The 22,043-nt window shown below is 50.5% G+C and overlaps 12 protein-coding genes across 12 annotated transcripts; 8 read left to right on the forward strand and 4 right to left on the reverse strand.

Annotated features, from left to right (window-relative positions):
* The first annotated feature begins 799 nt into the window (after nucleotides 1–799).
* ASPVEDRAFT_155129 (cytochrome P450) lies at nucleotides 800–2,701 on the forward strand. Its single transcript, XM_040808442.1, has 6 exons — nucleotides 800–1,086; nucleotides 1,132–1,985; nucleotides 2,036–2,061; nucleotides 2,108–2,192; nucleotides 2,240–2,403; nucleotides 2,454–2,701. Exons 1-6 carry the CDS (start codon nucleotides 864–866, stop codon nucleotides 2,614–2,616), a joined length of 1,515 nt encoding a protein of 504 aa, XP_040673009.1. The 5' UTR covers nucleotides 800–863; the 3' UTR covers nucleotides 2,617–2,701.
* A 611-nt stretch (nucleotides 2,702–3,312) lies between these two features.
* Nucleotides 3,313–5,593, forward strand: ASPVEDRAFT_362682 (uncharacterized protein). Its single transcript, XM_040811171.1, has 4 exons — nucleotides 3,313–3,511; nucleotides 3,573–4,328; nucleotides 4,399–4,658; nucleotides 4,724–5,593. Exons 1-4 carry the CDS (start codon nucleotides 3,417–3,419, stop codon nucleotides 5,383–5,385), a joined length of 1,773 nt encoding a protein of 590 aa, XP_040673010.1. The 5' UTR covers nucleotides 3,313–3,416; the 3' UTR covers nucleotides 5,386–5,593.
* A 14-nt stretch (nucleotides 5,594–5,607) lies between these two features.
* On the reverse strand, nucleotides 5,608–7,057 carry ASPVEDRAFT_46600 (glycerol-3-phosphate dehydrogenase family protein). The gene is made up of 3 exons (XM_040813592.1): nucleotides 6,980–7,057; nucleotides 5,824–6,935; nucleotides 5,608–5,777 (listed from the first exon to the last, which is right to left on the reverse strand). The coding sequence occupies exons 1-3, from the start codon at nucleotides 7,027–7,029 to the stop codon at nucleotides 5,716–5,718; spliced, it is 1,224 nt and encodes a 407-aa protein (XP_040673011.1). The 5' UTR covers nucleotides 7,030–7,057; the 3' UTR covers nucleotides 5,608–5,715.
* Nucleotides 7,058–7,268: 211 nt separating this feature from the next.
* Nucleotides 7,269–8,658, forward strand: ASPVEDRAFT_46601 (uncharacterized protein). The gene has a single exon (XM_040813593.1). The coding sequence runs from the start codon at nucleotides 7,461–7,463 to the stop codon at nucleotides 8,595–8,597; it is 1,137 nt and encodes a 378-aa protein (XP_040673012.1). The 5' UTR covers nucleotides 7,269–7,460; the 3' UTR covers nucleotides 8,598–8,658.
* A 652-nt stretch (nucleotides 8,659–9,310) lies between these two features.
* ASPVEDRAFT_46602 (cell wall mannoprotein 1 family protein) lies at nucleotides 9,311–10,565 on the forward strand. Its single transcript, XM_040813594.1, has one exon. The coding sequence runs from the start codon at nucleotides 9,556–9,558 to the stop codon at nucleotides 10,111–10,113; it is 558 nt and encodes a 185-aa protein (XP_040673013.1). The 5' UTR covers nucleotides 9,311–9,555; the 3' UTR covers nucleotides 10,114–10,565.
* On the reverse strand, nucleotides 10,216–11,555 carry ASPVEDRAFT_362787 (type 1 glutamine amidotransferase domain-containing protein). Its single transcript, XM_040811173.1, has 4 exons — nucleotides 11,403–11,555; nucleotides 11,064–11,344; nucleotides 10,764–11,001; nucleotides 10,216–10,709 (listed from the first exon to the last, which is right to left on the reverse strand). The coding sequence occupies exons 2-4, from the start codon at nucleotides 11,139–11,141 to the stop codon at nucleotides 10,318–10,320; spliced, it is 708 nt and encodes a 235-aa protein (XP_040673014.1). The 5' UTR covers nucleotides 11,142–11,344; nucleotides 11,403–11,555; the 3' UTR covers nucleotides 10,216–10,317.
* Nucleotides 11,556–11,658: 103 nt separating this feature from the next.
* ASPVEDRAFT_46604 (putative quinol monooxygenase) lies at nucleotides 11,659–12,502 on the forward strand. The gene is made up of 3 exons (XM_040813595.1): nucleotides 11,659–12,094; nucleotides 12,141–12,168; nucleotides 12,232–12,502. Exons 1-3 carry the CDS (start codon nucleotides 11,907–11,909, stop codon nucleotides 12,373–12,375), a joined length of 360 nt encoding a protein of 119 aa, XP_040673015.1. The 5' UTR covers nucleotides 11,659–11,906; the 3' UTR covers nucleotides 12,376–12,502.
* A 693-nt stretch (nucleotides 12,503–13,195) lies between these two features.
* On the reverse strand, nucleotides 13,196–14,125 carry ASPVEDRAFT_46605 (uncharacterized protein). The gene has a single exon (XM_040813596.1). It carries the CDS (start codon nucleotides 14,085–14,087, stop codon nucleotides 13,368–13,370), a length of 720 nt encoding a protein of 239 aa, XP_040673016.1. The 5' UTR covers nucleotides 14,088–14,125; the 3' UTR covers nucleotides 13,196–13,367.
* A 706-nt stretch (nucleotides 14,126–14,831) lies between these two features.
* ASPVEDRAFT_88510 (uncharacterized protein) lies at nucleotides 14,832–15,578 on the forward strand (the record flags this gene model as incomplete). The annotated part of the gene is made up of 1 exon (XM_040818336.1): nucleotides 14,832–15,578. One exon carries the CDS (start codon nucleotides 14,832–14,834, stop codon nucleotides 15,576–15,578), a length of 747 nt encoding a protein of 248 aa, XP_040673017.1.
* A 45-nt stretch (nucleotides 15,579–15,623) lies between these two features.
* Nucleotides 15,624–19,492, forward strand: ASPVEDRAFT_88511 (uncharacterized protein; the record flags this gene model as incomplete). Its single annotated transcript, XM_040818337.1, has 3 exons — nucleotides 15,624–15,816; nucleotides 15,874–17,486; nucleotides 17,537–19,492. 3 exons carry the CDS (start codon nucleotides 15,624–15,626, stop codon nucleotides 19,490–19,492), a joined length of 3,762 nt encoding a protein of 1,253 aa, XP_040673018.1.
* A 179-nt stretch (nucleotides 19,493–19,671) lies between these two features.
* On the forward strand, nucleotides 19,672–21,030 carry ASPVEDRAFT_46607 (PTD012 family protein). The gene has a single exon (XM_040813597.1). The coding sequence runs from the start codon at nucleotides 19,698–19,700 to the stop codon at nucleotides 20,676–20,678; it is 981 nt and encodes a 326-aa protein (XP_040673019.1). The 5' UTR covers nucleotides 19,672–19,697; the 3' UTR covers nucleotides 20,679–21,030.
* On the reverse strand, nucleotides 20,814–21,612 carry ASPVEDRAFT_88513 (uncharacterized protein; the record flags this gene model as incomplete). The annotated part of the gene is made up of 2 exons (XM_040818338.1): nucleotides 20,814–21,167; nucleotides 21,223–21,612. The coding sequence occupies 2 exons, from the start codon at nucleotides 21,610–21,612 to the stop codon at nucleotides 20,814–20,816; spliced, it is 744 nt and encodes a 247-aa protein (XP_040673020.1).
* Nucleotides 21,613–22,043: the final 431 nt, after the last annotated feature.

Consider the following 22,043-nt stretch of genomic DNA (forward strand, 5'->3'; position numbering starts at 1 on the left):
GGAGCCCGGGACGTGGACTGACTGGTCGATCCAGTTAGTTGCATAACCTTAATTCTATGTAACCTTAAAGACGTCGACAGGAGAGTTGGGGTTTAACTTTAACTAGACTTCCAGCGATCAGGAACAGGAGCTCAGACCACTAGTAGGAAGCGTTTCATAGTTTACGAGCAGGCCGAAACTACCCGTAAGCGTACAGGTGCGTACGTGTCCGAGCTTGGCTCCTTGATCTAGTTGCGTCACTAGCAAGATGGACTGGATAGCTCAGCATCGTGGGCAGTTAGCTGGGCAGTTAGCTGGGCTCCCACAGTAATACCTTTCTCAATCAAGGTGGGATCCGGTAGTTATAGTAGGAGATAGACACGGGAAGAGATTGCTGTGAATGGTCACGCCGTCAAATTCTCTGTTGGGCGTTTAGAGACTCTTATTTGTTCAATCAAGGGACAACTGATTCAGTCTGATCCCGGCCGTTAGCAGGATCTGCTGCTACGTCTGACACGGCAGGAGTCTAGTGAGTGCCCTAAGTCGGCACCGTCTTCCGGCTTATCCTCGACAATTCCCAGTGGCTAGGCACGGCCCGCTGTGGAGTTCCAGGTGCTCCTTGTGGACAGGAAACTGCGGTCTCAATACTGCAGGAAGTCGTAATTGGAGGGTGAGCTCTTGACAGCCGTTAACCCCTGTATAAGTGCGGCGCAGGTGCCATCCAGGCCCGTCTCCACCTGCTGGCCCCTCCTTGACGACGTAAGTTGTCAGTATTTTTAATGTCTTTCTCCAATTGCCTGGTCCACCACTGTATGGGCTAGAGGATAAGAACTCCGTGTCCCAGCGACCTGGCTGTGGATTGCAGCTGCCGCTCAACCGTCACGATGGAGCTCCTGCGCCTTCTCTTAGAGCACCCATATGTCGTTGCTACAGTCGCCACGTTGTTCTATATAGCCCTGACTGCGATATACCGTCTTTACCTGTCCCCCATAGCCCACTTCCCCGGGCCTCGCCTCGCCGCCTTGACCACGGCGTACGAGTTCTACTGGGAGGCCATTCGCAATGGACGCTACACCTTTCATATTGGCGACTTGCACAAAGAATATGGTACAGCAGTCTCTCAATTTCTGTGTCACTCGACTTACTGAACAGGCCCTATTGTCCGCATCAGCCCGACCGAACTGCACGTCAACGACCCGGACTACTACGAAGTCATCTACTCGCGCGACAGTCCTCGCAACAAGTACCCCTACTTCCAACGCGCCCTGAATGCGCAAAGCGCCTTGCTAAATACCGAAGATCACTATCACCACCGCCTGCTCCGCTCGCAGCTGAACCCATTCTTCTCCATCACGCGCATCCGCCAGCTCGAACCGGCACTAAAGAAACTCGTCGAGAAGCTCTGCCGCAGACTAGAAGAGTTTAAGAACACTGGCTCTCCTGTTAGCATCGAGCACGCACTTACGTGTTACGCGACCGATGCCATCACTGATTACACCATGGGCGAAGGGTACCACTACCTCGACGAGCCGGACTTCATCCCCGCGTGGTGCCATATGATCAGAGGCGCTGGAAAGACGATGACATACTTTCGCCCGATCGGCTTCCTGGTGCCTCTGTTCGTTGCACTTCCTGACTCTGTTACTGCGTGGATGAACCCTGGCATGGAGCTGTTCTTCGCGTTTCAGCGCCGCTGCCAGCAAATGATCGCCGATATCTCAAAGGAATTCTACGAAGGTGGACCACGGGATGCCAAAGAGGGGCCTCAGAATATATTCGAAAATATCCTCGCTAGCAAACTACCAGAAACAGCAAAGAACAAGACTAGACTGTGGCAGGATATGCAGATTTTTGTGGCCGCTGGCGCGGAAACTACGGCCAAGGCGATGTGCTATATAATGTTCTATTTACATCACCACCCGGACATATTGCAGAAATTGAAGGACGAACTGACTCCGTTGGGTGATGATCCGAGTCTTCTTCAGCTCGAGCAGCTTCCGTATCTTGTGAGTTGCTCAGTTAAGGGATGGGAACATCGCTAATCATGAATTACTAGACTAGCATCATGCTCGAGGGGATCAGGTTGGTACTCTGATCTGTTTATTTGTATTGTTTCTAATATATGCAGGTTATCATACGGTGTTACTGCGCGTCTCCCTCGCATCGCCCCGTATAACACTCTCAAGTACAAGGACTGGACCATTCCGCCGGGGGTACGTCCACTTCTTCTGTAACCAATACCCTGCTAATTATCTATCAGACTCCAATAAGCATGAGCTGCCTGTTAATGCACCATGACGAGTCCATCTTCCCCGACTCTTACACCTTCAAGCCAGAGCGCTGGGAAGATCCTGCCGAGCGAAAACGATTGGAAAAGTACCTGGTAGCGTTTTCAAAAGGATCGCGCCAGTGTATTGGCATGCAGTACGTTCTACCCTTCTACAATTAGGAGCTTTACTAACTGGTATGTGCAGTCTTGCCCGCTCGGAAATCCTCCTCGTTATCTCGAGCTTGATCCGTCGCTTCAGGTTTGAACTGTTTGAGACGACTATGGAGGATGTTCGGGTTGTTCACGATATCTTTATTCCGTCTGCTCGGATGGATAGTAAGGGTGTACGTGTTCTGGTCAAGGATTAGCCTGCTGTGGTATATCCCGGAAACTCGCTATGACCAGCCAAGGGCTTCTATATAAATAATATAAAATTACTATACTATATTGCAGCCATGAGATAATACAGTACTCTCATTGGTTATTTTGAATGAGTTCTTGCATTGTACCATGCGCGTTGTCAGATATCTTCTGAGCAGTGGTAGTGCCCATTTTGCTCGATAGCAATGGATAGACAGGAAGCTCCTCGGTGGGTGGATCCTGTGCATCATCCACTGGAAAGGTGGATACCGGTAAACTGTGTTTGGTGGTACCTTTGGAATAAGTCTGGCGTGTTCATTTACTGGAATGGGCATGTCACAGGCGTGGTGGCTGGATTGGGAGCTGACTGGGAGACGTAGGGCGGCTTTCGGCGCAGATGCCGTCCGTCCGGCTTACGGAGATCAACTGGCTGCTGCAGAGTATGCGCCATCACAGCCATCCTCTTCTTGTCAATGCCGATTTTATATCAACATTATTCACGACTTCATCCATGAACATTTCAACCAAGGTCAAATGCGGCACGGCAGTTATGCGCATAGCTTTGTAATTAGTGTACAATTTCCGTCTGCAGTCACGTGAAGAGGGGTTTCTTTGTTCTTTGTTCTCCTCGTCAGAAAGACTTTGCTCCCCTGAATCTCCGAATTCCTGATCCTCATCAGCGGCTGCTTCATTCCCGGTTCCATCCATCCTTTTTCGGCCATCTTTCTATCTCGTGGCCGTCAGGATTCGTGCATCGGCCCCGGCCTCCGTTTCCGTGTGAGCGCTCGAAGATCCACCCGCATCCACCATGGACAGGCGGGGCCCATACGGCTTAGCTTGCATGGCTTGCTTCAAAGCCAAGAGCAAGTGTGTTGCACAGTCGGATGGGGAAGGATGTCAGAGGTTCGTCGATGTGTCATATTTACTTAATCCAGTCTCTAAAGAGCCTGTCCCTTCCCTCTAGATGCCATCGCCTGAATAAGCAATGTTATCCCTCGGAGTCCTGCAGGAAGCGCAGCTCCCAATCAGTTTCCAGCTCCCAGTTTTCACAATTGGAGTCCAAGCTTGACAGGGTGTTGTCGCTACTGGAGTCCGCTCCTGCAGGTGCACCCCCGACCTTCAACCAGCCAAACAAGTCCGTGGGTGCGTCTTTCTCGGAAGAGTCCGTTATCAACTCGAGCATAAACCTAGACGCCATATATGAAAAGCACGCTTTTCACCCACCCCCTATCCGAGATTCAGAGGAAACGTTAATTTTATTTCGTCGTGACTTTCTCCCACATTGTCCATTCATCTATCTACCTCCGAAATTGACAGCCAGGGAGCTTGAGCTGGAGAGGCCCTTCCTTTTCGAAAATATACTATGCGCAACCGCCCACTGCATACAAGACAGGGATGCACGAGAGAGGGAAATTAAGATGAAAATTGCCAATGCTACCGTCATGCAGAGCCGGCCCAGTATAGACCTGCTTCTTGGGACATTGATCTATACTCTATGGGGACATTCAGGGTTCCGTACTGATATCACCTGTGTCCCGCGAGTGATGGCACTCGCTATCTCCATCGCCCATAAGCTCCACCTCAACGAGCCAATACCAGATAATGCACATACGTCCCTTGAACTTGGTGGTGCTGCTTACATGAAAAGGAATGAGTATCCAGGGGGTCGTTCCCTTGAGGAAGTACGTGCTGTACTGGGATGCTTCCTCATAAGCTCTGTGTAAGACCCTAAGGGTTTGCCTGCAATCCCGCCTAATTAAGCTAACTGTTGCTACGTGCTCTCCTGCTAGCATTTCAATTTTTTACTCGGAGACGGATACAATGCGCTGGACTACGCAAATGGATCAGTATCTTAGTGCAATCGAGGCCAGTGCAGAGCATACTGATCGTGCATTGGCCACTCATATACGCCTGCAGCTCCTCATTGAGAACGCCAGGCAAGCTCGCGGCCAGCATGACACACAGGTCTCGATTCGGGTTTTCGCCGGGTCCTACCGGTCGCAGCTACAGATTCTCCGAAAATCCATACCTCTGGAACTAGAAAACGAAGGCGAGTAAAGGGCATACTCAATTTCCATCTCCTATCAGCTACTGACAAGGATAGGGTTGCTGAAGACATGATCCGCATGCACATACACTACGCTGATATCAGCATCCATGAAACTGCATATTCAGCGGCCTATGGCATTCCAGCGTCTGCATGTGAGGAAGCTACCACGAATAGTGTGCTAGGCCCGGAGGCTGTCGAATGCATGTATAATTCTTTACTCGCGATCAGATCCTACTTTGCCGTGCATTCGAGGCTCACAGCTCGGGGGCTCATAGGGTCCTCGCTCATGACATGGGCCCAATTTTGCCGGTGCCAGGTGACTGCCTACCGGCTCTCTATACATCCGGCCGCCGACTGGGATCGGGATGCGGTCCGTAAAACTGTTGATCTCGTTCGTGTGCTAGAAACCGTCCGCCAGACATCCAAGGCTGCCTCTGTCGACTCTGGCGAGCCGCACGAAGATGATAAGTGGAAGCGGACAGAACACATCATGGAAACAATGATAAGATGGCTAATCCCTAGGCTCAAGCCTGACGTCGTAAAAGGGTCTCCGCTCCGTGGAACTTCAGGGCCTACGAATACGGCACCCGATACGGAACCCAAGATCGTATCCTCTCACAGCTCTTCTGGGGCATATGCTCCCGGTGTCAGCGCACCCTGGCTCCATGCATTTGGTCTGACGTCTGCGGCTCCCCCTGAAGGCCCTTCAGAACAGAAACGCTTCTGATGTTTTATTAACAGTACGGTGGCCTATCTGGCTCTGGTGAACCGTTCAGCTTGTACATCCCACTGTATATAAGACAAGTTGACATTCCATTCGCCTCGTGACGGAGTAAAAGCCCATTCTCTTTATTCGTCATGCTCCAACCTCCATTTCAGTATTCACAAATAGAGTCGGACTTGTAGCGAGGTACGACTTCGCATATTCTGGGCCGGAATTACTGAATTACTCCTTCGCTAAGAACTAGTGCTTCACGGGCGATATTAGACTCGGAATACCATTCTGTGTATATTTAAACTTGAATGCCACTCATTGATTACTCTGGTATTTTCTGTACTACTTCTTCTTGTTTAGCAGAGCCGGCAGGTCCTCGACCTTTGCCTTGCCTTCCAGTATGTCTGCCGCAGTCAGCTTCTATGATTTATACAATGTGGAATAACTTACTGTTCACAGCGCAGAATAGAGGGAAATCCCCCGTCTTTCCATGCTTATCCAGGAAGCCGTACACCGTCTGCGCAGTTGAAACACCCTGCAGTTTCTGCCCATTCATCTCCGTCTTCTCGATTTCTGCCACACCGACGCCCTTCTCAACAGCATGCGTCGCAGACCTCACATTCCTCCCCCCATTGCAGCTCGCCACCAGATCCGCAATACCGGCGCTCTCCTCTGTAAACGTCTGCTCATTCACTGACTTGGGAAACCACGTCCGCCCGAACCGAATCATCTCTCCAACTCCAAGCCGGATAATCGCGGCCTTTGTATTCTCCCCCCACTGCTTTCCAGAGACGAACCCAGCCGCAAGAGCGACGATATTCTTCAATGCTCCACCAAGGGCAACACCAGCTACATCCTTGACAACATGCACGAAGAAATACGGGCGCGAGAACAGCGCTTCCCATAACTCCGCATCAACATGCGGGTAGTCCTGCGGGACAGGATGCAGCTCAACACTCGTGGGCTTCGTCTTCACCTGGCGCTGCTCATCGACTTTAACCAAGTTATGCTTCGGAGATCCATCATTCGAGGTAAGATCCATCGGCGGCGTATCGTACCCGATTGTCGTCTCGCACAGTCTCTCGGCTGCAACCTCGGGCGCGATATTAGCTCCGGATAATGCTCCGCAGTAGATCCCTAGTTTCTCCATGATGAGCTCGGAGTATAAAGTGACGATTCCGTCGGAGACGTCCACGCCCTTTATGCATGAGATTCCGCGTGCGTAGGGGAGGTGGTGCCCCTTTATCCCGTCAAGGGTTTTGCCGATGAATTGGTGCGGGAGGTTGAAGATTAGGAGTGAGGCATCTTTGACAGCTGCCGTGACGTCGGGGGTTGCAACGAGATTCTCGGGTAGGGAGATCCCTGGTAGGTATTTGACGTTCTCGTGGGTTTCGTTGATTACTTTGGTGAGCTTTTGCGGTGCGTCGCCGTATTTGGAGCGGTGCTTGGAGTCTTCTGGGATATTGATGTCTTCTTCGAATACCCACATCCGGACCTCGCGGTGGAACAGGTCGCTGTGTTCTGCTGTGTTTTCGGCGAGGATCTTGCCGATTGTTGAGCCCCTGTTGTTGTTAGTCGTGAGTAGTTTGTATAAGAGGGGACGTACCAATTGCCGGAGCCGATAACGGCGACTTGGTGTTTCTTTTGGCCTGCCATGATGATTACCGTTTTCCCTTTATTTAATATTAGTTGGGCGGCTTGGGGTATCTGGATATTTAAGTTGCATAGATGATATCATGGTGTTCTTGTTTGTGGCAAACCGACCTTGTCAAGATGATGCAACTGTTACAACACCATTAACCAGAATAATCATCCTAATATTCCGTTGCATTAGGAGGTGTGTATTCTAAATATACCCGGGCATCCAAGATATAACTTTGTAGATGATTGCCTACACCGTAGACAAGCAATTCAGGCAGATCTTATCAATCAGATAAAAACCCCGCCAAGACCAGAAAAATCAGACGCAGAAACCGCAATCAACACACCATCCATCCATCCATTCAGTATCCCCTCTATCCCTCTGCATCTCACTCCCCATTTCAGCCCTAGGGTCTAAATTTATCTCCAAGCCAAGCCCCGCCGCGATGCACATCCGGCCCTCATACCCGAAAAAGACCCGTCCTCGCCCAGGCCTTCTCCACGAATACGCCGAGCGCCTCGTCGCATTCGAATACGCTACAGCCGGACAAGTAAAACCACATACCCTCCTCTTCATCCCGGGGCTGGGCGACGGGCTCGGCACGGTCGCGTATCTAGATGATATTGCTGCGGCGCTGGAACACACGGAATGGTCGGTTTTCTCGCCGGTGTTGTCTTCGTCGTATGGCGGGTGGGGGATGAGTGGGCTGGGGCGGGATATTGATGAGATGGCGCTTTGTTTGGAGTATATCGTGGAGTATAAACGGGGTGCGGTGTCGTCAGAGTCTACGACATCGACGGGGACATGCACAGAACCGGAGATACGGAGCGGCTCACGGCCGGGAAAGATTGTCATTATGGGCCATTCAACTGGCAGCCAGGATGTCTTGCAGTATATTAGCTCGATCAACCCGAGACATCCTCACCCCGTGCTGGATCGTGGGGGGTCGGCGCCGCCGATCTTAAGGCCGCAGGTTGACGGAGCGATTATGCAAGCCCCAGTCTCAGATCGGGAGGCGATTCTGACTGTCCTGAAGGAGGGGAATCGTCACCATACTGCGGAGGAGATGCAGATGATTTATGATCGTGCGATTGCGGGGGCTAGGAAAGATACGTTTGAGAAGGATGGGCTGGATACGGTGGTGCCGTTGCCGTATACGGCGAGTATTGGGTACCCCGGCAGCACGGCGATTAGTAGTCGACGGTTTCTTAGTCTGGCGAGTCCGGATAGTCCGCGATCTCCAGGTGAGGACGATCTGTTTAGCTCGGATTTGGGAGAGGAGCGGTTGAGGAAGACGTTTGGGATGGTGCGTGAACGGGGCGTGTTGAGGGGGGCTGAGAGTTTGTTGGTGCTGTATTCTGGGAGTGATCCTTCTGTTCCGGCGCATGTTGATAAGGAGGCTTTGTTGAAAAGGTGGCGAAGGGTTACTGATGCGGACCGGGAGATATGGCATGCAGAGAGTGGGATTATTCCTTGGGCGTCTCACACGCTTGAAGGGCCGGACCAGGTTGAGCAACGGCGGATTCTGGTGCATAAACTGCATGTGTTTTTGACTGATATTGAAAATGATGTACCGAAGTAATGACTTATGAATAATGAATTGATGCCCAAAGTTGGAATATATATAGTTTGTCGGAGTAAATGATATAATGCGCTGACCCTCTGAAAGTCGCAAGGTACAGGTAAAACATACGTTATAGGTAAATTATATACACCGGTACGGTAAAGATCACATTGGAAATTGTTGAGGCGAATACCTGGGCTGAGAGACTGCGACAAGTACATCGAGTGCATAAAGATATGCAATAATGCATCACATTTCCGTATTGGGTATACTGTGCGAAAATCATCACAAAGCCAGCCAAGACCACCAAACAATGGCATCAATCTTCGACTGATCTATCGAAAAGATATCCCCGCTTCTCCAGTTTTCGTCTAGCTGATGACTGTCGAGAATACCCCACGTTGAATTTCCAGCAATGCTCAGCTACACAAAGGTGGCTTGCAAAGAGATGCGATGGTGAGATCGACCTGTGCCTGTGATTCTGCAGGTGCTGAATGAAGACTAACCCAAGGCTGGACAGTCCAATCGGCGGCATAGTTAAGAAGTTCTCATGCTTTCTTCTCGTGTTGCACAGGGGCATTGCCTAGGCACTGGAAAGCAGGAAATATCAAAACCGCTAATGGGAGCACCACGGCGCCTGCCAAGAGCCACAATCTGACATTTGGCAAGAGAAGCAATGAAGAATGCCTCGGAGGCCAGGAGACATGTGCTTACTGTGGCAGCTGGAGCCAATGGATGCAACATGCCACAAGGGTTAATCTCCATCGTTCCTTTTGGGATGCGGGGAGCAATTTAAATTCGAGTTAGCGCGAGAGAGTGACTGGGGTAGAATTGATTGCACCGTCGTGGAAAGATGGGCAGATAAATTCATGGCCCTGCCCATCGTTTCCAGTTTCGTTGCTGTACATGTTCTGCAGAGCTGATCCTATCCACCTGAATTGAGTTTTATCTGCTGATCGACTGTACATAAACCAGAATGCGCTTCCACGTTCCCTTCCTCCTGGCTCTTACTGCCATTACACAGGCAACCCCTGTCCCGGAGCTCGTCAAGCGTGATGGCGCTGCCGTGTTGGACGCCGTCAACACCATATCCGAGGCAATGGTTACCCTCAACACCACCGTGACCTCCTACAAGGGCGGGTTCATCGGCACGGGCACGGCCCTCAAGATCGAGTTCCAGTCAATCGCACTCAGCAACGACCTCAAAGACGGCATCTCCACGACCAAGGTCTCTGCCAACTTCACCGACGAGGAGTCGCTCAGTGTCTCCGGTGCTTTCCTCGACCTGCAGCCGAACATCTTCACTACCCTTGACAATATCGTCTCGAAGAAGCCGCAGTTTGATACGGGGCTGTTGGGCATCGGGTCGCTTTCGTTCTTGGTCAAGTCTAACTTGGAGAACCAGAGGGACCTTGCGGCGGAGCTTGGGGAGGAGGTTACTGTTAAACTTACCCCGGCATATGCGGCGATTGCGCCGGCGTTGAACAAGCAGATTGCCGATAAGTTTGATGAGACTATTGCGGTGTTTGAATAGGCCTTGGATGGGTATAATGAGTGGTGGATTGTAGTCAGAATGGAACACTTGTAAATATCACTCCTATTACCGAAGTCTTTTGTCATCCGTAGTTAATAGTAGTATCTAGCTAGATCTGACCGTCACTTGATACACCACTACCATAATCATGCTGCCACTCCATGGACAGACAATAAACATTATATATCATATTCATATCCGAAATTACACCCCCAAAGCCTTAAGAATAGCCTCCCCAACCCCCGTCGCACTAGCCGGGTTCTGCCCTGTAATCAACGGTCCTCCCAGCTCCGCAACCTTGGCCACAATAACCTTCTCGCCCCAAGGCTGGTCCGCCTTGACATACTTCCCGCCAGACTTCTTCTGCAGCTCATCCTCCAGCATAAACGGCATCACCTTGCTCAGATCAACCTGGTCCTCCTCGGTGTTCGAGAACCCGGTGACTTCTGCGTCCGCCACGATGGGCTTGCCCGAGGGCGTGGTTACGTTGAGGAACACGCAGGGGCCGTGGCAGACGGCTGCGACGGGCTTGCGCGCGTTTGCGAAGGTCTGGATTAGTGCGATGGAGGTCTTGTCCGTTGTGAGGTCGAACATTGCTGAAGCGTTGTCAGTAGGTATTTACTGGCGTGGGGCAGTTTATGGGGACATACGGCCGTGACCGCCGACGTAGAAAATGGCGTCGAACTCGGATGCGCGAGGGAGTACGTCAGTCAGCTTTTCCGTGTTCTTCCAGAGGGCTTCTTGCTCCGTGAGGAATTTGACTGAGACGGGGTCCTTCTCGAACATGGCGACGGAGGAGGGGTCGAGGGGTGCGGTGCCGCCATTGGGGGAGGCGATGGTGAGTTCGGCCTTGGGGTGGAGGACTTCCCAGGGGTGTGCGAATTCGGGCTGTGCAATTGAAGAATTGATTAATTATACTTGATTTTGGAAATTTGGGGATGTGGGCGTACCAGGAACCAGCCGGTGGGGTGGTTGTTGGCTTCGATCTTGTCGAAGGAGGTGAGGACGATGAGGATCTTGGGTGCCATTTTGCAATAGGGGATTAATAGATTGGTGTGTATTCAATTGTATTCAACGAAGTGGAATATTGTCGTGTTAAGTGAAGTGAGGGTAAAGGAGGGTTTTATACCGCGGGGCATTGACATCATGGATCCACGGATGATTTCACTGATCGGCCTGCAGAACCCACACTCGCCCTTTTCGGCGGACATTAAACTGCTTTCGGACCCGCCTTAACTGTACAAGAATTAGTTTTGCATGATTCAAACAAGAGCTGGATTTATAAGCACCTTCTCAAGGTCCCCCACCACGCGTTGCTGGGATAATCTTGATCGGCAGTAAATGAGACACTAGAAGCAGACAGAAGCAGCTCAACGGCCACTATTGCCCCAGTATGTTGGGCTACACCGTCTTTTCTTGACCAGCTGTGCCCCGCTGATACCGGCACGGCTGAAGTGGCACCTCTGGAATAAAATATCAACTTATCAGTAAAATGTTAATTTTACCCGACTGATTCTACTCATAATTGCATCCATTCATCCGACTCGGAAGCTGCATGTTATCTTCTGTGGAACGGACCCGCAAGTGCTGGGCCTTCTCCCTCACTCCGTAGATTCAGCTGCCCCGGTCGGCCATTCCAGTAGATTAAATCGCAGGAAATGGCTGGCTGATTTCAGCCGCATGGCCTTGGGTCTGCACTCAGCTCGTTCTCAGCCCTGGGACGACATATAAAATGAGCTCTCACCCCGTGTTTGACCTCTGATTTCAGGTTGTGGAACACAATAGCAGTCATCATGGCATCAACAACGTCCCCCGGTATATCTTTCCATGCCACCGTGTTCATCGCGGAGGAAGACGTGGACAAGTTCTTTGAGGCCTGCCGTCCAGTATTCGACAAGATCATTGCCGAGCCCGAGTGCACGTTCTTCGAGATTTACCAGTCGCCAGAAAATTCTGGAGAGATCTCCTGGGTGGAGAACTGGTACGCATAATATATCACCGTACTTCTTGGCTAATAATCCTGCCAGGTCTGCGTCTGTCGAGTGGTTGATGGAGGTATCCATTCATTCTTTACACAGTTGATAAGTAATGACCTGCTGATACCTTTTGTGTGTTTAGGTCCAGGTTAAGAAGGACTACTATATTCCGTACTTTCAAGCGACGGAACCAATGTATGTCAAGCCACGGGTCATGAAGCTTGTCAACCGCGTCGGTCCTCCATATACAATGGTCAAGAAGGAGAATGGAGGATTCAGGGAGTAGAATTGATTTTATTGGGTTAGAAAGGAGAGCGTGAATGAATGCTGCTTATTTATTTATTTTTTTTCTCCTGTGCTGTACGTTGCTGCCTTTGGAGCCCCAAATCCCAGACCGCGAGGGTTATACGGCGCAGGTGAACTGAACGTAATAGATTTATTGTATGTGGGAGTTGGCCTGCTTAATTATCCCCAGAAGCGTTTCTCTGAACAAGCCAAGGTCCCGCTTCTGCTGCCTTGGTATAGCCCATCTCGGTGCTATTCACTGAATTACATGCTCAGACCCGACCGTTGGTAGATCGAATAAATGTAAAACTAAGTATCATCAAGCTAAATACTGCTCTAAGTATGTCCCTAGCGTCACCGAAAAACCTACAATATTTATGGCTAGTAAACGTGAGGCACAGGAACCTCTTTGGAATCACTCACCGCCACGGTGGACAAATTCGAGGCTCTACTACGCGCATCTCAAAGTCAGCCCTATTTTCACTGCATTTTTAGTATCCTGGGGAGGTGGGAAGTCAGCACTTAGTGTGTCTTGGCAGGTTACACCACAGTAAAAGGCCCATCTAGGCTCGCTGGAGGGACAGGCCGCTCGGACTAATAATATCCGGAGTTACTCTGAGTGCATTTCTCACTTTTCTGGGGTCTTGATTGCTGGGCCGTCTTGACAACATCAAAAGGTCAGAACTATGCTGCTGGAGCTAGCACTTAATGGCAGAGTATATATCAGCTGAAGGGGCGACATTGGTATGTTTAGGTATATCTCATTCCTTCTATCATCCGCACCACCTCAATACTAGAAGACATAACTACTCGGGCAGAATTAATTTTTATGGACTATACCCAGAGATATAGCTACTGGTATATTTGGTTTAACCTTGGAATACATATACTATATAGATATGATAAATCCAGACACGCAATGGTATATTAACATCAAGATCTATAGTGAAAACACGCTAACAGGGATATAGAACAAAAAAACACAAAAGAAATCTAGACAGAGACAGAAGTAGCAGCAGCAGCACCGGCACTAGCACTAGCCGCCGAATTTGCCGCCGTCGTCCGCTGCAGAATGAGATAAACATTCGCCAGACACGTAACAACCAACTCATCAGCAAGACCCTTCCCCCCAACCGCCGCAGCGGGGAAGATCTCCAACCGCCCGGCCTTCTTCCCACTCCACCCCTTGTTGTGTGCCGTGAACTTGGCATACACATTCCCGCTCTCGTCGGTACACTCCATATTCATCGAGCACGACCGGCTCTTCCAAACGAGATGCTTGCCCTGGATGGCGAGCGAGTCAAAGGCGTACTGGTGCTTCCATTTGCTTTCACTGCGGAGGGATAGGTCGGCCCCGTTGATGCTCAGGTCGATTGTGCTGCGGAAGTTGTGGTATGTGACTGTTGCTGGGAGGTTTGCTGTGCCTTCGGCTTGGAAGATAATGTGTGGTTTGCGGTTGTGTAGGTCTGCGGTGTATGCGAGCGGGCCCTCGCGGGTTTCTTCGGTGATGCGCATGTGTCGGCCTGACCAGCTGGTGAAGGTTACTTCGTAGGCGCGTGGACCGGGATATTGTTGTTGGGGTGGGCCTTGGGTGTAGTATGGCTGTGCTGGTTGGTAGGAGTATTGAGGGTAGGGCTGTTGGTATGGTTGGAAGGGCGGTTGGTAGGCAGGGTAGCCGTTGTAGCCCATCTTTTCGGTGAAGTTGGAGTTCATATTGTAGCTGTAGATGATATTTTAGATTTGGATGATTGATTGTGTTGATTTGAATATTCAGGGTCCATGGTGTTTATAACTTGGATATCCCCAGCGGCCCTAACCCCTTTTGGTTCCATTCAGCGCCCGGCCCACTGCTGCCTCAGCCACCGTCCGCAGCCCTGCGCCAGGTCAATTGCCTGATATGACGTTGCTCTTGGCTGCCAGGCGCTGTCTGACTGGCCAGACAATCAAGATGTGTCTCCAGTCTGTCGTGCACAGCCAGACGCGGCACAACTCGCTCATTTGGGACTCTCGCTGCGACAGGGGAGAGCACGTCAAACGTCATCATATGTTTGGTTCCTTAGCACCAATCACGTTACACAAAAAATAAAAATAAAAATAGAAGGGCATAGTACAGCGTTTTCGAAATGTCTGGTCTTAATCTTCAGGTCAACATTTCACACCCTGTATCTCCACAAATGAACTGCCCATCGCGACCTGACGACGCCTTGCTGCACGATGAGTGGAATTAGAGCCCGCCCACTCTTGTCCCTGATTCAATATGTCAGTTGGGTTTTAAACATTAATTTTAAGTTGAATATTAAAAATATATATTTTGGTTGGGTGGCTAAACAGAGACTTTTGGTGTAGATCTATCTATCTGTATGTACCCCGCACCAGTCGACGCTCTACAAAGCGAACTCAGCCTCACAGGTTTACCTTCTGCACGTCAAGTTGCCAACTCAGATTATTCGAGCCCAGATGGCAGATATGACGCCCTCCCCGACACTCAACGAGTACCAGATTGGCTGGATTTGTGCCTTGCCTGTTGAGGCTGCTGCTGCCCAGGAAATGCTTGACGAGGACTTTGGCACACTCGAGGAGCAGGACACTTCAGACACAAATATATATACATTGGGCCGGATTGGAAAGCATCATGTCGTGATCGCATGCCTTGGCGGACAATATGGGACGACTTCAGCGACGACAGTTGCTAACCACATGACGCGGACTTTTTCCAAATCACTACGGATTGGGTTAATGGTCGGCATTGGCGGAGCTATACCATCCGCTGCAAATGATATACGGCTTGGCGATGTTGTCGTTAGTTATCCCACGGGCACCAGTGGTGGAGTTCTCCAGTATGACATGGGGAAGATTGGCAGCAGCGGGGAGCTGGGCCAAACTGGATCCTTGAACAGTCCACCTAGAATACTACTGGCAGCGGTCAACCAGATGCGAGCAGCTGTATTAAGAAAAGACCCTGTTTACTACTCCTATATTCAGCAAGCGGCCCAACGAAATGCACGAACACGACGCAACTTTAGTTACCCAGGCCCACAGAATGATCGGCTCTTCCAGGTCAGCTTTGAGCATCCTGTGACTGCCGCTGACTGTGATGACTGCTTGCAAGAGTGGGAAGTACGAAGATGTGAGCGCGAAGAGACTGAACCGCAAGTGCATTATGGTATCATTGCGTCAGGAAATGCGGTTATTAAAAATGCCTGAATAAGGGAGCGGCTCCAACAGAAAGCCGGCGCTCTCTGTTTGGAAATGGAAGCTGCAGGCTTGATGCAAGATTTCCCTTGTATTATCATCCGCGGTATCTGCGATTATTCCGACACGCATAAAAACAAGAAGTGGCAGGGTTATGCTGCATTGGCAGCCGCCGCCTATGCCAAGGAGATGCTGGAATATATGCCTAAAGGCCGTGTACCGCAGGGAAGCTTGGTGGTGGATATCTGCAGTGAGTTTTGAATCTGCGAGTCAATATGCACAGGTAGGCTAATTGACTATTCTGCAGAATCACTTACTGGAGAGCTCAATAGCCTGAGTAAAGCTACCAAGCATATTGAACAGAAGATTGATTTACAGGCACTGAAAACTGCAAAAGGGGCAGCATTTGACGCCTATGAAAACCACCATGACGAATGCATTCAAGGGACGCGGGTTGAGCTACTTCGCGATATCGAAGAATGGGCAACATCACAACATGGGAAATGTATCTTCTGGTTAAATGGGATGGCAGGAACTGGCAAGTCAACAATTTCACGCACAATTGCACGCCAACTCCAAGAAATAGGGATGCTTGGGGCCAGTTTCTTCTTTAAAAGAGGCGAAGAGGATCGCGGAAATGCAAAGAAGCTTTTCGCAACCATAATCCAACAATTGGGGATAGGAAATCCCAAGTTGATGCGCAGTATCCAGAAGACAGTTGAAGAAGACCCTTATATTTCAGAGAAGGCATTGGGCGAGCAATTTGATAAACTGATTGTCCAGCCACTCCTTGATCTCAACTTGGATGAAACATTAACCATGGTGGTCGTTATTGACGCTCTGGATGAGTGTGAAATAGGAGAATACAGAGACGATATAAGAGTCATAATCAAACTCCTACCACGCGTGCAGACGTTAGGACGCCTGAGACTACGATTCTTCCTGACGAGCAGACCAGAATTGCCGATTCGACTAGGTTTCAAGAATATCAAATATCAGCATCAACATATGGACCTTCATGATGTTGCCAAGTCAGCCGTTGAACGGGATATCTCTATCTTTTTGAGACATAGATTCTTGCACATCCAGCAGGACCGTGACCTCCCAATCGAATGGCCTGGAGAGCAAGCCATTGAGAGCTTGCTTGCAAGGACAGTGCCGTTATTTATTTCTGCGGCCACCCTGTGTCGATTTCTTGGGGACATAAACTGGGACCCTCAAAGCCGGCTTCAGGAAATTCTCGCCGATCAAATGACTTACGTCTCCAAGATGGCCAGTACATACGTGCCGGTTTTAAATGGACTTTTGCTTGGTCAGGATGAGTGGGAGACTAAGCATCTGGTCAAGGAATTCAAGCAGGTAGTCGGCACTATAATTATTCTTGCGACGCCCCTCTCAATTAATGGCCTTTCCCAGCTTCTGGGCCTAACAGCCGTAAGTATTAGGAGGCGACTAGACCGACTTCACTCTGTTTTGAATATACCTGAAGGTCCAGAAAGTCCTGTTAGAGTTCTGCATCTTTCATTTAGGGACTTCCTGCTGGATGAGAGGACAAAGGCATCCAAGGAAAGTCAGCGATTCTGGGTTGATGAGAAGGCGGCACACTATGCCCTAGCTGAAAGGTGCATCGCAACAATGTGCCACAGCCTGAAGAAGAATATCTGCAGTTTGCCAACCGATGGTACAGAACGGAGCGACATAGATGTAGTTTCTCTCAGTGTCCATTTGCCACCCGAATTGCAATACTCCTGTCGTTATTGGACACAGCATCTGGTACAATCTGCAGACCCCGTCATGCTGTTGTCTAAAGCTTTTCCATTCCTTGAAACACATTGTCTTCACTGGGTGGAAGCAATGGGTGTCTTGGGCATTGCGTCCGAAGTTATAGAGGCAATAAAGAGATCGCGAGCAGTTATACAGGTACTGTCCTCTGATAGCTTCGTGTATATGAAAGCACTAATAGAATTTAGGGTGGTCAACATCCCAAGATATCGGAATTTCTGGGGGATCTCATGCGATTCGTCGTTAGGAATCGGCAGATAGTCGACACCGCGCCACTTCAGCTTTACTCTTCAGGTCTTATGTTCGCGCCAGAGAGTTCAATAGTGAAAACGATGCATAAGAAGGAGCTCTTCGGTTGGCGGCAATTGCCAAAAGTCGATGAGTCCTGGGATGCACAGCTACAAACCCTAGACGAGACCAACGAGTCCGCTTCTGGTCGTGTTACATCTTTAGCCTTCTCGCCTAACGGTCAGATACTAGCGAGCAGCTATGCAAGGGGAAACATCAGTCCCTGTGTAATCAAGCTCTGGGATCCCAGCACTGGCCAGCTGCGGCAGACCCTGAAGTGCAGCCCAAATAGCAACCAATCTGTGGCCTTTTCTCCCGACGGTCAACTGTTGGCATCGTCCAGCTCTGGAGACCGTCCTGGCGTTAACCTTTGGGATCCCAGCACGGGCGAGCTACGCGAATATCTGAAACACGATTCAGGAACTATTTGGTCCGTCGCGTTCTCGCCCGACGGTCGGCTGCTGGCGTCAGGTTCCGGCAAGGTCCAGCTCTGGGATCCACGCACTGCGCAGTTACGCCAGACCCTCGAAGAACAGTCTGGTCCTGTTTATTCTGTGGTTTTTTCACCCACCGGCCAGCTGCTAGCGTCAGCTTCTTTTGATATCAGACTATGGGACCCTACCACGGGGGATCTGTGTCAGATTCTCGAAGGCCACTCTAGTTATGTCAATTCTATGGCCTTTTTGCCTGGGCAACTGCTAGCATCTGGCTCCGGCGACAAGACTATCAAGCTCTGGGATCTGACTACAGGTGGGCTCCGTCAGACCTTCAAGGCCCATTCTGGTGGGGTTCGATCATTAGCCTTCTCTACTGACAGCCAACTGCTGGCGTCTGGCGCAGACGATGGGACTATTCGGTTATGGGACCCTGATACAGGCAAGATACGACAGACCTTTGAGAGGCCCTCCCTTCCAATTCGGTGTATAGCCTTTTCACCCGATGGCCAGCTCCTGGCATCCGGATCTCATGGCGGTATTCTCCAGCTTTGGGATCCCAGTGCAAACAGACCATCTCTGACCGCTGTGGAAGCGGGCCACTCCCTTCGTGTTCAATCGATAGCCTTCTCGCCCAATGGAGACCTGCTGGCATCCGGTTCTGAGGATACAACCATCAAGGTCTGGAACCCTCAAACGGCCGAGATACGGCAGACTATTACCGGCAACTCCCTTCCTGTTCGATCGGTAACCTTCTCGCCCAATGGCCAACTGCTGGAATTTGGCTTAAGTGACCGGCGCGTCAAGGTGTGGGACGTCATCACATCTAAGCTACACCAGAACCTTGAGGGAAAGCCGTTTAAAAGTCGGTCTATAGCATTCTCACCCAATAGTCAACTACTGGCATTTCCATCTACTGATAATAATACTGTTAAGCTTTGCGATCCAATTACAGGCGAGCTTCACCAGAGTCTCGAGGGACATTCGTCCTTTATCACGTCAATAGCCTTCTCAGCTGATGGTCAGCTGCTTGCATCTAGCTCTGGTGATAGAACTATAAAGCTCTGGGATGCGAATACAGGCGAGCTGCGACATACCCTTGAAGTGTTTCATTTAATCGCTATTTCTCTAGCATTCTCACCTGACAGCCAGCTGTTGGCGTGCAACTCTATTGACCAGACTGTCGCGCTCTGGGATGCCAGGACAGAGCTGTGTCAGATACTCGACCATCGCCATTCGGCATGGGCATGGTTAGAAAACGGTTCCCCTATATCTATACTTAATGACCAGTGGGTATACATTGAAGGTATAAAGGTATTATGGCTTCCTCATGGGTATCGGCCCGAATGCCTGGCAATGAAAGACGGCATTTTGGCTCTTGGCCATGCCTCCGGAAGAGTGTCATTTATCTCCCTAAGTTGATATCTAAACATTTCTTGAACCTATTTTATTACGCAGGGGTTTGATTTAAATGTACCTGTATATCGCTGGCAGCAGCCTCTCCTAAAGACACTGGTTAGTATAATAATCGGAGTTCATTCCGAGATGAACTGCCCCGCATGGTGCAATATCTCCATCTCCATCATCTCCAACTCTCACAATCCATGACACGTACAACTAACTCACCATGACAGTTACGATAACCCCCCGAAACCCACCCCCATTATCAGAACTCGCACCTATAATCGAACGCGCCCTCTCGCAAAACTTCACCCACGCATCTGCCTCTGTCACTCCATGCCCCGATCTGCGCAACGCTCCCTTCGGCCTCGCTGCTCGCGGTCTATGCGGCGCCCCCCGCATCGCCGATGTAGGCGGGCAGCCAAATCTCTTCCCAACCCCCAATTTTGATGCCAAATTCGATTTGTTAGCGCTGGCGCGTGATATGCAGATGGATCCCGCGAAAGGGTTTGTTCTTGGTGCGGGCGCGGCGCCGTTCCAGGATATCGGGCATAATGCAGAACTGGCGCCGAATTTGGCTTGGAGGGGGCAGGGCCTATCGCCAGATCTCAGCGATGGGGATTCGTTGCATGTTACGAATGGGACGAGGGTTGTTGAGGTTCTCCAGTCTAATTCAACGTTTGGGGAGGCTATAAAGTGTCGTCCGTCGCCGAGCACGAACTGCGCGCTTATGGTGAATTTATTCGGATCTAGTGGAGATCCAGGACTGGTCCTTAAAGTCACTGCGCGGACTAGAACGGGGGTAGAGAATTTCACTAATACCATTCGTGCTGGTTTACTGCAAGCATATGGTGATTCGAGACCGGTTAGTTTGGGAGGTGTATTCTTGCTTAAATCAGGGCGGGCAAAGTTCCATGTCATGCCTGATTTCCCACCGGCTGAGGAGTTGCCGTTCAAGGATCGGAAACTGCTTGAGCAGGAGTGGTTGAGGTATCAGACTTGTGAGGCGCCGGTGGTTTGCTTGACGGTTTTCCACAGTGCAGACCCGGAGAACTTGGGCTTGAGGATGGAGCATACCCATTGCTTTGACCTGGAGGGAGATGAAAAAGGAGGTCACTATCACTATGATGTTGAGGGGGAGGATGTGGAGTACGAAGCTTATCTTAATGTGGCTCAGAGTGTATATAGGATTAATCGGCCCGGATAAGCCAGTACTGATGTCTACCTGACGAGGTTATTTTATTGTATGCAAATCACAATAAACAAAAGAGCGTACAGTATGTGTTTGAAACACACAAACTAGACCAATATGAAAGACCGCATGGCAATATTATGTTGCCAGCTACTCATCGCCGGTTGCATACTCGCCCGTCGCGATCTTCTCGCTCAGCGCCTCGTTGGCAGTAATGTACTCCTCCACATCAGGGCGCGCCTCAATCAGAAGATCAGCAACCATGCGGCCGAATACTACTCCACCCGCCTCATTGATATGGGTGCCATCGCCCTCACTCAAGTCATAGGCTGCCGCATTCTCGGCTCCAATGGCGTTGACATAGTCGGTGCTGGCCGTGGTAAGGTCCAAGAACTTGGCCCCGGCTTCCTTTGCTGCTGCGATAGCGGTCTTCCGCCATTCGACAAAGTCCTCTTCCGTGGTATCACCGTCAAAGTTGCGGCGACTGAGGGGTGTAATGACGATCTGGCCTCGTTAGCTATTCATCCGATTTCAGCGTGGATATCAGAAGGGTCCATACCGGAGTAGCACCAAGATCCTGGATATCAGTGCAAAGGCCGATGAGATTCTCACCATACTCATCCAGGGACAAGGCCTTCTGGTCATTATGTCCGAACTGCATCGTCACAATGGTCTGGTAGTCGGCCACTGTCTCGTTGATGGTCTCAACCAGTGTTTCCCACCGTCCGTTGGCGCGCCAGGACTCAGTGGTGCTGCCACTCTTGCCCTGGTTTGCACCGTCGGCTGGAGAGGCGACGAACGAGAGGAACCCATCGCCCCAGCCGCCGTTTGAGGCGACGGTTGAGTCCCCGATGGTGATGAAGTAGGGAGGGCTATCGGCGCGGCGGATTGGGTTTGCGGTCCCGCACGCCAGGATGGCGGATAGGATTGTTGGGACTGTAAGTTTCATCGTGGATTTGCTGTTTGTATAGTGGAAATAGGCAGAGAAAGGTTGTATTCAGTTGCTTGAATGATTCAATCCATGGTGATGTTTAACTGATATTTATAGTGCAGTCTCGGCGGAACGGAAGCGGGCCATCTCATCCATAGTATGGGGTATACAACGGGTTCTCCATCTTTCCTCCAGTCAACTCACTGCTCACCACTAATGATTGCGAAAGTTGCATGGCCTGATCGGTGAAATATGTAAAATGCCGAGAGTGCCATGTGGGGATTCTATACAAGCGCCGTAGTCGAGCTCGGCTTAACTGTCCTGACGAATTAAGCCGTGCACCGTTGGGGGCCAGGCAACAAGGCTCCTACGAAGTCTCTTCAACGTCTCCTGAGTTATGCACCTTCTGTAACTTCCCCCAGAAAGTTCTTGTCTTGTCCCCTGATGAG

This window comes from Aspergillus versicolor, assembly GCF_001890125.1.
Source record: "Aspergillus versicolor CBS 583.65 unplaced genomic scaffold ASPVEscaffold_12, whole genome shotgun sequence".
NCBI classification, from domain to species: domain Eukaryota; kingdom Fungi; phylum Ascomycota; class Eurotiomycetes; order Eurotiales; family Aspergillaceae; genus Aspergillus; species Aspergillus versicolor.